At 37.7% G+C, this 12,846-nt stretch overlaps 1 protein-coding gene across 1 annotated transcript; it reads left to right on the plus strand.

Annotated features, from left to right (window-relative positions):
* Positions 1–587: 587 nt before the first annotated feature.
* LOC147304304 (sodium-dependent neutral amino acid transporter B(0)AT1-like) lies at positions 588–9,603 on the plus strand. The gene is made up of 12 exons (XM_086280181.1): positions 588–850; positions 2,908–3,048; positions 3,140–3,277; positions 3,366–3,547; positions 4,680–4,790; positions 4,873–4,985; positions 5,131–5,259; positions 5,866–6,022; positions 6,137–6,341; positions 6,472–6,631; positions 7,176–7,338; positions 7,580–9,603. Exons 1-12 carry the CDS (start codon positions 652–654, stop codon positions 7,733–7,735), a joined length of 1,854 nt encoding a protein of 617 aa, XP_086136307.1. The 5' UTR covers positions 588–651; the 3' UTR covers positions 7,736–9,603.
* The last annotated feature ends 3,243 nt before the right edge of the window (positions 9,604–12,846 follow it).

A 12,846-nucleotide genomic window follows, 5' to 3' on the forward strand; every position in this document is an offset into this window, starting at 1 on the left:
TATTTTATTATAAGATTATTCTGTTTATCTTATGTTAGCAAAAGAAAACATCTGATAAAGGAGATTAAGCACTGTACTAAAGTCTAAAATGATTAAATACACACAACACAAATTTAAAGACTGCAGCTTTTTGTGCGTTTGTGTGTTTTGCTGATTGCCCATAATTGTGACATGGGTAAAACCCAATGCCAATCAATATAAGCTATAGATATTAAAAAACAGTTATAGTCAGTTAAAAATCTTTGTGGTTCAGTTTAGATTGTGGTTCAAGCAATGATTTAGTGTTTCAGTGAGAAGAAATGTGCTACAAAAAGTGATGAAAATAAAACTGATGCTTAGAATAAAAAAAGAGTTCTGACCATAGCAACAAGAGAAATGGGTTTTGCTCCTATTTCTGTTCTTTTAAATGTTCATGTAGACTGTTAACTAATTTGTAACAAAACTAAGAAACTCAACGGCTACAAATGAAGGAGAAAGTACAGAGTGTGCCTGTGTCTGGTTAATCTGCCCAACACTGCAGATAAAGTAAAGGTCATAAATCGTTTCATGATTACCCGACAAGCCTATGGGGGCGCACACACATGCACTCCCCCCTGACAAACGCTTCACCAGCAGTAGACACAACGTGCGCTTCAGTATACAGTGGACACCATGAGACTGGTACTTCCTAACCCAGGACTGGATCTCAGAATCCCCAGGCATGAAGATCTGGAGAGGATGGAAAAACAGGAGGCTGCAGACAGACCCAAGTGGGACAACAAAGCTCAGTATATACTAACCTGTGTGGGGTTCTGTATCGGTCTGGGTAATGTTTGGAGATTCCCTTACTTATGTCAGAGTCATGGAGGAGGTAAGCTAAGACAGAAAGGGCAAGATAACATATCTGGTTAATAATCAGACAATTTAGTGATTTACTGATTTTAAAAAATGTGTGTTTGTGGTATACAGGAAGTAATTTTTATATTAATCTAATAATTATTATTATTATTAATAATATTAATATGCTTTTCTTTAAATAATTAAAACTTTAACTGCAACAAAATCACTTGACCTTTGTACCAACACTTAAATGGAGTTAAATTGTCACCAATTCATTAATACAAGAGAGTGCCCTTAGGTTTGCAGTCAAGCTGCATTAATGATTATTCACCAAGATGTCCCCTGAGTCCAGCTGGTTAAGTTTAAACACAATCTTAATTATGTAATGACAGGTGTTGACTTTTATGCAGTTACCTTATTGCACTCAAATATTTTTAAAATATGCATTTATTTTGTAATTTAATCATTCTTTTTAAATCGTTAACTCAAGCACAGTATCATGAGCTATAGCAACGAGTGTCCTTTCTGTGCAATAGTGATGGTGTATACTGATTAATACAAAACAGCAATGTGACCTTTCAGGTTGCACTGACACGAAATCTTATTTTTAGCCTACAAAAAAAAAGTGCTAAATATAGCCAAACACATCTATGACTAACCATAGTGATAAACGTCGCCCATCGTATTTGTACATAAGAGCATATCTAACTTTTAGGGCCACACAGTTGCTAATGGCTAACTGCTATTAATAACTTTTATTAGAAGATGTTTTAAATTATCATAAATATGTCGAATTTTGAACATTTTTAAGTTCCTACACACTTCATCGTGTTGTTGCGTTATCAGACAGAATCAGACAAACGGACACTTGTCAAAAACATAAAGCATTAAAATGTAGACTAACAGAAAACACTTCATTTAACAAACTCAGAGCCTTGTTCAAAAAACAAAAATAAACCCACACAATCTGATTATCAGTCCACTTCTTGTGTAATTTGGAATACTTAGCCTTCATGTACATGGATAAACTGAAGGGTTAGACGTATCTCTGGGGTCCAGTGTCAAGTTCTTGCTGGATCTGTTTTCTATTTATTCAGGATGTGACTTTCAGGTACTGTTCATCAACAAATCATTGTTCCTCCACCACTGTATGAGGTCTTTGGGCTCATATGCTGTGTTAATGGCCAGACATCTGCACTTTGGGTTTTATTTCTGTCCAGCGTACAACGGCCCTCTTTTACTGATATGTCTAATATGACAAAATTACCATCAGATTTATGAAATGCGCAAAGCAGTCTGTTTTGTTCTTACCATCATGCGTAAATTGAATCTGAATCATTCTGAACCAAATCCGATTTTTTCCATTAAATAGACACACTTGCCTCTAGGTGAAGCAAAGAAAGTGGTGATGATGTAGCAAGGGAGGAGCTTGCATCACCATGCCAAGAAAGCAGAAACTGAAACTATTAAGTTCAAAGAGGAAGCGCAGCTTTCCATTGGAGTGATGAAAGCCTCAAAAATGTAAAAGGAAAAAAAAAGAGCCTCTGGCTGAAAAAATGAAAGTTCTGAATATAATTTTTCCTGAGATGATCACTGTGGCTCAAGTAAGAAAAAGATTGGACATCAAACCCGATATGTTAAAACACTAATAGACTACAAGAAAAACAAGAAAACATCTCATGGTCGGTTAGACCGAAATGAGAAAACCACTGTGGTTAAGAAAAAAAAGCAAAGAAATTAGACTTTAAATGATGACATCCAGCAATGATAAGTAATTTTAATAAGATGATTAGTAGTAGTAACAGTATTAGTGGTGGTATTTAAATTTTCTAAGAGAACCTGGCCGTTGTTTGTTCGCGTGAATGGTTAGAGGCAGTTTAGATTTATTCATATAGCACAGGCTAATTCAGTTAATAAAGCACTGATTTGAGAATAAAACATTCATGTGCATGACTTACACCCACAGTCGTGTATGTCTGTCATGGCATTAGTTGTTCCCCAGAATTCTGTGCTTGAAAACAGTTGTGTGTTACTTTCACCTGTTAATGATATACTAACAATCTCTAACCTACTTAAATATATTTGCAGGTGCATTTTTGATTCCTTACCTGATTCTGCTGGTGCTAGAAGGAATGCCTCTCTTACTGCTAGAGTTTGCTATTGGGCAGCGCCTTAGAAAAGGCAGTGTGGGAGTGTGGCGGGCCATCAGCCCATATCTGACAGGTGTTGGTAAGTAAAATGGTCCCTGCAAAAAAACCAAAAATACCCAGTGTGTGGTTTTTAGTGATTGTGATGATAGATGATTAATGCTGTCCCTCAGGTATTGGCTCCATGTTAGTGTCCTTTATGGTTGCCCTGTACTACAACACCTTAATTGCCTGGATCATGTGGTATTTCTTCAATTCCTTTCAAGATCCATTGCCTTGGACTAATTGTCCTCTCAATGAAAACAGGACAGGTATTTGTACACTGATTTTCATCCCACACACACAAATCATAGCATCTGTTTTGCTATGTTTAAGAGTGGTTTTTTTTTCCCACTTTAGGATTTATACCAGAATGCCAGCAGAGCTCCACGGTGGACTACTACTTTTACAGAGTCACTCTGAATGCTTCTAACTCAATAGCAGACTCTGGAGGACTCCAGTGGCCCATTATAATATGTCTGTTAGCTGCCTGGACAGTTGTTTGTATCTGCTGCATACGAGGGATCAGTACTTCAGGCAAGGTTTGTAGAACCTTAAATAAAATGATCACTCTTTACTCTGCCAATGTTCCTATTTTATTCATTAACGTGAGTATCCATCCCTCCATCCATCCATCAGTTTTCTTCTGCTTATCTGGGGCCTGGTCGTAGGGACAGTACCCTGAGCAGAAAAGCCCAGATCTCCATCTCCTTAGGCATCTCCTCCTTATCTGGGGAAGTGCAACACAATCCTGGTCCAGCTGAGAGATATAACATTTCCAACATGTCTTGGGTCTGCCCAAGGGCCGGGGTCCGGAAAGAAATGCCAGGAAACCTTACCCAGGTGGCCCCTGGAGGCATCCTAGTCAGATGCCCGAACCTCCTCAACTGGCTCCTTTCGATGTGGAGGAGTGGCAGCTCTACTCTGTGCCCGTCTCAAATGACTGAGCTCCTCACATTATCACTAAGGGAGAGAGACCAGTCACCCTTTGGGGAAAGCTCATTTCTCTAGCTTGTACCCACAATTTCATTCTTTCCGTCATTACCCAGAGCTCGTGACCTTAGGTGAGGGTAAGGGATGTAGATCGACCAGTAAATCATCAGCTTCGCTTTTACACTCAGCTTTCTCTTCACCACAACAGTCCGGTGCAGCGTCCACATCCACGTCAGAGCCATTTGTTAATCCCTCGCTCCCCTCACTCGTGAACAAGACCCCGAGATACTTAACTTCCTCCACCTGGTGCAGTAATTCGTCCCTGACTTAGAGTGGGCACTGCTCACTTTTCCAGCTGAAATCCGTGGCCTCTCATTTCAAAGTGCTGATTCTCATTCCTGCTGCTTCACATTCAGCTGTGAACTGCTCTAGAGTAAGCTGGAGGTCTTCACCTGATGAAGGCAACAGGGCCACATCATCGGCAAAAAGCAGTGACGAGATTCTTAGACCACCAAAGTGGAAGACTTCCACCACAAAGCTGATTAATCTAATGTATTTTTAAAATCTGGAATTTTAAAAAGACATTTAATATGATGCATTGATAGCATTAAGCTAAGTACCAGAATAGGTTTCCACAAAAAAAAGAAAGAAAAAGCATTGTAAATTATGAAATTTTGTATGCTAATTGTTATAGCTACATTTCCATCCCACAAGTTGTTCCACTCTCATTTCTGTCCTCAGGCAGTCTACATCACAGCCATCTTGCCATACATAGTGCTGGCCATCTTCCTGATCCGAGGACTGACTCTTAAAGGTGCCCTGAGTGGAATAAAGTTCCTCTTCACACCAGATGTATGTTTCAAATCTTGATTTTTTTTTAAAGTATGAATTTAAAGGTCAGAAATACATGTCAGTGTGTGTCGCCCTCTTGCAGGTGGAAGAGCTGATGAATCCAACTACTTGGTTGGATGCAGGTGCACAGGTCTTTTATGCTTTTGGCTTAGCGTGGGGAGGGCTGATTTCCTTCTCAAGCTACAACCCTGTTCAGTAAGGAACTGCACTTTTAGCATTTTGTTCACTTTAATTTAATTTCTTTTAAAAAAAATAGGCAAAATAAGTCATTGAAAAATGTTCTAAAAACCAAAGTCAGGCTGTTGTTTCCTTGTTCTTTTTGCACATTTAATTTCCAAAGCAACAACTGTGTGCAAGACTCTGTGATCCTGTCTGTGGTAACTGGCCTCACCTCAGTCTATGCAGCCACAGTGACCTACTCCATCATTGGCTTCAGGGCCACTGAGAAATATGACACCTGTATCAACGAGTGAGTAAAGCTTATTTTAAGGCTTTGAAAAAGTTTACTACTTTTTGGTAAAAGGCACTAAACTTACTGACCAGGAATTTAAAAACCCTGTGACGTCCAGGTACCCCTACCCCTTAACACCATGCTTTCAGCAAATGTAATTTGCATCTTTTGAAAAATTTTCTCCCAAGTCTTGTAAAAAACAAACATTCTGGCTTTAGCACAACAGAACTATTAGCTTCTTTTCTGCAAAACATTGAGTTAAGGTTGTAAAGGTTTTTATCCTCTTTGTTGACTTCACAGTGTTCAGTTATAGGTACAAAGGTTTTAAAGTCAGTCTAATGAGATCGTCATCATTGCAAGCAGTCTGCCTGTAGACATGACACCAGCTGGTTTGTCAGTCAGCACACAGCACCACAACATCCTTATATATTCACATCAAGCTACGGCAAAATATGTGTTTAATGTGACTAGAAAATGCTAACATGCTTAACTCAATTGTGGGGATGGTAAGAATACCTGATGAACACCTGCATTTGTGCATTGCCATTATAAACATATGTAAGCATATCCTTTAAGTAGATAATAGTAACCCCGAATTACTAATCTGATGTAATTTCTCATCAGAAACATCAGGACGTTACTAAATGGATTTGAACTCCCTGAAGACAGCATCACTGCCAGCAACTACAATGCAGCCCTTCATCATCTGAACAGCTCCAATCCAGATACTGTTTTTGGACTGGACATTAAAACCTGTGACATGCAGAAACTCCTCAGTGAGGTGCCTATTTTAATGAAAATCTATTAAGTTCCCATGATAATATTATTATTATTATTATTATTATTATTATTATTATTATTATTTTATATTCTAATCTGCATTGCATTTGTTCAGGGAGTGGAGGGAACAGGTCTGGCCTTTATAGTCTTCACTGAGGCCATTACCAAAATGCCAGGTTCCCCAGCCTGGTCTGTCCTATTTTTTATCATGCTTCTCTGCCTCGGACTCTCAACACTTTTCGGAAACATTGAAGGAGTCGTAGTCCCTTTGAAAGACTTTAATTTATTTCCCCAAAAATGGCCCCATGAAATATTGACTGGTAACTTAGCTTTATTTTATTTTATTTTATCTACATTTGATGCATTCCTCAGAATTTTACATTTAAATTGAACATGTTTAGAGTTTCTTGCTGGATTTTTAACAAAAGATCCATTGTTCTTATTTTTTAGGAGCAACATGTTTTGTATCCTTCATCATCTGCCTCCTGTTTGCACAACCATCAGGAATTTATTGGTTAACTCTCTTTGATAACTTTGCTGGATCTGTTCCACTGCTGACCATTGGATTGTTCGAGATGATAGCTGTTGTTTACATCTATGGCATTGACAGGTTAGTAGTGCTTCCATTTGTTAGCAGAGCTGCTCTGTGCAGCGTTATGGCATAATAATTTTAAGGGAGAATAAAAAGTCGACACACATATCTCATTCCTGACGGAGGACTCTACCACTACACTTCTCCAGTCCATTCACAGAGTCGTTGCATGGTAAGACATGGATAGGAAGTGGGCGGAGCCTTTTACCGTCATTTTATTACGACGCAAAGTACAAACACCTGTGGACACACAATCCAACACCATTAATTTCAGCTGCATATTTGGAAACTCAAGTAAAGTGTCAGGAAGAGTAGCTTTACATTTCACTACTATTAAGCTGCATAAGGTAGCTCAGCTTTCTGCAAAGCACAAAGAACAACGGGGTTAGCTTGGTGCAGGCATTTCAGCACATATCAAGCTAAAACAAACAGTTCAGGTATTAAGGGAAATACCTGAACTTAGACATTAAGATTCTTTGTCCGTTTGGAAAAGCAGCATCAAAAAGTGGTAATTTTTTGTATAACATGATGTGAAGCTAACTGAAATTTTCTTGTTTGGCAGGTTCAACGAGGACATAAAGTTCATGGTTGGGCGAAAGCCTTCTATTTTCTGGCAGATTACGTGGCGATTTATCAGTCCTCTGATTGTCCTGGTTATTTTGGTTTTCTACCTGGTGACTCAAGCCCAAAAGCAGCTCAACTATCTAGTCTGGGACATAAATTCTGTAAGTTTGCAACCACCATCCTAGTTACTGAATCAACTTAAGCACCTCCTCTTTGTTTTGCTTTGTATCTTAATGTTCACTGATGCAATTATATGGCGTCCCAAATGTTTATATTTATCATCATAAGTAAAGTCAAAAGACAATAAGCAAATTGGCAGCAGTCACATAGCTTACCAGTTTGAAAAGTTATTGCATAAACTCATAATAGGTTGTTGGATTTTTTTTCATTGTTCTTTTACAGGAGACATTTCCAGCTTTGACATCAATACCCTACCCCTCATGGATCTATGCTGTTATCTTCCTCTTAGCAGGAGTCCCCAGCCTGGTAGTGCCTATGTACGCATTATGTCGGCTGATCTTTGTTTGCTACAAGAAAAAAATGTCATCCAGACTATAAATGAATACATCAGAGAACAAAGAAGAATTCAGGATTATTTAACAGCGCGTCCTGCATCCAGCATCACGCCAAAACATGTATTAGGCATGTTGGTCCATGGTGTCACTCTTTGCAAGAGTGAAATGGACACACGTGCAGTAATTTGCAATAATGGCAGAGGGAGGTATTTTATCTCAAGACACCATGAAAATAATCATGGGAACGCATTTGAACAGACATTACTAACACATTTAAATGTAAACACACATTAGCCACCTAGCTTAATCTGGCTAATAAAGGACCCTGGTATACTTCATACTTCACTTCATTGTTCACTAGCGACTTCTTGGCCTTAAATATATTATCTCCCCCTGCTGGTACTGCAACATCTGCACGGTGGACCCGCGTGTCTATTGCATTGCTGCTGTGATACCGGGTTCATTACGAAATCTATTAAGTGTTTGGTAATAATCATTGCCAACAAAAAACCACATTGACAGTGAATTATAGTTTGGTAAATAGATCTCATTAGTCTGTGTAATCGATATTTATTTGATAAATTGTATTTTGGAGTGGACAGCACAGCTGTGAGGTGATTAGCACTGTTGCTTCAGAGCAAGAAGGGTTGGGTTAAAACTATTAGGCTACTTCAGAATATATTGCATTGAATTATACTGAATATGTTACTTTCCAGACCTTTTGTTGAGGATATTCTCGAGCTACACCCCTGTAACTTCTTATTACATATATCCATGTTATAGAAGAATAGTTTTTAACCTTGTTGTAGATTTGAGGAAACCTATAAAATTGATGTCTGCATGCACTTAAGCTGTTATGAAGGCCCAACACTAAGAAGCTTTTTTAAGCTGACCCATCTGTATATGTGTTTACACTGTCATGTGAATAAGAAACAAGCATCGCACAGGTCAGAGAAAAACTAGATAGACTTCAAGGAATTATAAGGGTATGTAGTAGCCAGGTGCTGCTGATCAAATGCACTTGATTATCTGATCATCAGCAGCCTTGATGCATGCTCAATTGTCAAGACTGCTAATTAAACCCCAAAAGGTTGATTCTGTTCATCTGGCTGTAGTGTTTTCAGTGGAAGAAACATTTCGTCACTCATCCAAGTGACTTCTTCAGTCTCAGCTGACTGCAGGTTTCCCCAACATAATAAACAGTACATTTGCATAATGACTGAAACTACCTCACTGAATGAACAATGAACAATGATCAGTTCCTTAATCATTAATATGTAAATTGTCATGACCACTGATCAACAACCACTGTCCAGGAGTCAAGGAGGTCTTTGCTATGAGTTTCATTTCCAAGATCTACATTTGATGCTTTGACATGCCTTTCTTTGCTTTGTACTATCTCTCCTTTCTTTTATGGAACCCTGTCTTTACTTTTAATGAAGTCATCCAACAGTCTGGATGCAGTGGTACCGCTCCCGACCAAACCATTCCTTGAAATAAAGATATGAGATACCGCTTTTTAAAACTAATGCTAAGACATAAATATGTTTATAAGTGCTTTGTGAAGCAAATATTCTTTTATGGTGATAGGCTAATAATTTTCATTTAAAAAGTGACTAATTGACAGATTCATTTCCTAAAGCACCTAGAAAATAGTAGAACAGACAACAGTTGTTAAGCAAATTCATCCTGAGGTTTGACTGTGTCGTGCACAGAGAAACTGCAACAAACCCAAGAGCTATAGACTCTACAGGCATCAGTTAGCATACATTTGACGTATTAAGGAGAGCTATTGCTGTATATAATTGTGCAAGTTTTAATATTTGATCTGTTTATATGTCCGCTATACTATGTTGCCATATTAATCTTCAAATGTGTCCTATTAAATCAACGGTGCTGTTTTTGCTTTTATTCCTGTGGCTTTGTCTCTTCTGTTTAAAACATTTTTGTAAGCTTTGAATGAAATTTGTGTGAAATTATCACATTGAAAAACTGAATGGTTATAGACAAAAGTCAAAGGTACAAATGTATAGCAATGTTCAGTATTACCATGTTCTCCTATTTGTACTCACTAATGTCCCAGTTTCACTAGTAGATGTGACTTCTGTGCTTCCGTACACTCATGGACACCGTGAGATGGGTACTTTCTAACCCAGGTTTGGATGTCTGGATCTCCACTCATGAACATTTGGAGAGGATGTTGTACACAGAAGTTATCTTGAACGTCATAGATTTCACAGTAATGTTAATGTTTTTTCACCAACATGAGAACGACGAACTTCCTTATCATTATTCTTTCCAAAAATAATTCCTGGTCTTTGCAACAGCAGCTAAAAGAAGAGATTAATGTGTCATCTATTATTGGGTTCAAGTGAATCTGCTAGCATGTCATATTAATAATTCTCAAGAATGACCTCATAGGTTTTTCTAAAGTCCACAAGCTTTTGGTTTGTTCAGATGAACTCGGCAAACCTAAGAGCAATGCTGCCGTGTACTTTGTAGAGAGAAGACGCTCTCTCCTGGTAACGTCTCCACACAAGTCATGCTCATTTGCTCTTTTTCTAATTATACTGTCAGGATTTACTCAAAGGAATTTCATCTGCTTTTCAAGCATGCTGCTGATTCAACATTTTCATTTAGTGGATTTAATTTAATTGTTTAATTTGCACACTATACATTATATAATATTTTGCATAGAAAGGTTAATACTGTATTTCAAAGGTGCAACGTCAGCTTTCTTACAAGTTTATTATTCAAAGAAATGAAATGGAGATAAGAAAACACATTGTTATTTTATTGCTGTGTAAAGCTAATTGGTTAGTTTTATAGTATGAAGAAGGCCGATTTGACCATAAAGGTTACTGAGCTTTCATTTTTACATTTATTTTTAACTTTCTTCCTCACATATGTAAACAAGTTGTCATCATATGGCATTATAAAAAAATGGATTACACGATTTTAATACTTCCACTAACACTACCCTCACCAGTTATTCCACTAGCATTTATTTGCTTGCTTGTCATAACCTCGGGTAGTCTACATCACATTTAGTGATGTAGCGCTGTCGAAGAACACGACTGTCGACCTGTACAGGGCTATGAGACCATCAGCAAGAAGCTTGGTGAGAAGGTGACATCTTTCGGTGCATTCATTCAAAAATGGAAGAAATATAAAATGATTAATCATTTGCCCTCATTCTGGATCTCCATGCAAGACTTTGTCTGATGGGGTTAGTGTTTTCATGAAGCGTAAGAGCCTGTTATGGGTCAATGGAGTTATCTATCTTTAAACAGGAATTCTCAATCATACGGAAAACAAAGTTATACAGAGAAAAAAATAAAACAGGTCTTTTTTAATGTTGTAGCTTAATGGCAGATTATTAACAGATGGTGTATTATTCCATGCTTTAATCCCATTAAAGTTCATACATTTAGTTGAACCTGGACAGAGTATCATCCTGTACAGTACAACAGTACATTATCTCCATCATATTTGACAGACAATATGGTATTCCTCGGATCTCTTTCTCCATGCTTTTCCTTTCCCATCATTCTAATAGAAGTTAATCTGGGTATTTTCTGTTCAAAGACCTTTTCCTTTTCTTTTTTTTCAGAACTGTTTAAGGTCACATGAATGTTTTTTGAGTGCTTTGCATCTTTTTGTAAACTCGCTGTATTTCCATTCATGAAATTGGTGTCTCTTCATTGTAGACTTTGATAGTGGTACACCTTCCTCCTCGAGAGTGCTCTCGACATGGTTATATTTTGTGAAGTCTTTTTTCTTAACCATGAAAATAATTCTGTCAACATGCTGAGCAAACCGGTGCTTTCTTTCTTTTTGTACCAGATTGTTAGTTTGGTATCCTCTAATAGAGATGTTAAGGAAATTGCTTCCAGTGTGTTTCCCAGCTTAAGAAATTAGGAAAAAATTCAGCAAACGCACGACAGAGTCTGAGAAATGCATCTGGCTTTTCTATTGATCCATCTACTGAAGCCTCACCAGATAATGGCCTCAGTGGGGGGCTGTGGCATGCTAAATGTCTGCAAGTGTCTGTGAAACACAGCGAAAACTCTGTCATGCATTTGCCTCAACAGAGCCCGGACCTCGTGTGGGATCATGTTGACAGAGAACAAAATAAAATGCTGCCAACATCCAAAAAAGAGCTTTGAGTGTTCTTCAAGAAGCCTTTCTGAAGACTGTTTTTGAAGGACAAAAAAGTTTGCCTAAGAGAGTTCAGGCTGCGTCGAATAAACATAGTGATACCAATACTGACTTGTGTATATTGAGCTGTATTAAATCACTGCACCTATTTCCTATTTTATGGGAAACATGCTAACAGTTATAGCAAAATATAACTTTGTAGAGCTCTATCCATAGTTAAGTGTTAAAGGTTTTTTGTGAATAATTCACCTTCCTTAGACTCATAAATTGTAATCCAGCTGTAGTTATTTCTTTAGAAGTAATGATTAAGAAATGTTTTTAATCTGTCCACTAGGGGGCAGTGTTTTATCTGTGCGTTTTAGTGATGTTGTTGTTTACTCCCCCATGTAGTAAGAAATTTGTATATTAGAGGGGCAGCTCAAGTTAAGCAGTTTGGATACAAAGTTAGAGAGGCAATGCTGAGATGGTTTGGACACGTGCACAGGAGGGTTAGTAGAACACCTGCAGCAACAGATCTACAACTTCATACATAGCAGCTTCTCACTAGTTCATTATTGCTTCAGGATTACTTTAGTATTGCCGACTGTATCCATGTGCCATAAAAGTGATGCATCAGTGCATCAGTGCAATAGTTATTCAGTAGGTCTTTAGTGTCTTTACAGTTATTTCCATAATGGTAAATCAGAGACAACAGGAATCTTAGAACATGTTTTCATCGACATATTCAAATCAAACACACTCATATAAGTTTCATGTTTTTATTTTTGTTTTTTGTTTTTAGTAGTGTTAGAATTTAGCTTAACTTAAAGATTTGACACAGAACCTGGCAAGAAATGCAAGAAATCCCAAACTCAAGCTACATTTATACAGGATATTAAGTGTTTATGTATGTTTTATTTATCTGATAGCTGAAACAGAAACAAAGAGAATTTCCTTTAAAAAAAATTAAAAATGAACCAATAAGAAAAAGCAGTATAATGTGACATATGTTGC

The sequence above is a fragment of the Aulonocara sp. 'chitande type north' Nkhata Bay genome, linkage group LG22 (assembly GCF_057382095.1).
Source record: "Aulonocara sp. 'chitande type north' Nkhata Bay isolate Kocher_YH1m ecotype deep benthic linkage group LG22, A_spYH_male_GT1.1, whole genome shotgun sequence".
NCBI classification, from domain to species: domain Eukaryota; kingdom Metazoa; phylum Chordata; class Actinopteri; order Cichliformes; family Cichlidae; genus Aulonocara; species Aulonocara sp. 'chitande type north' Nkhata Bay.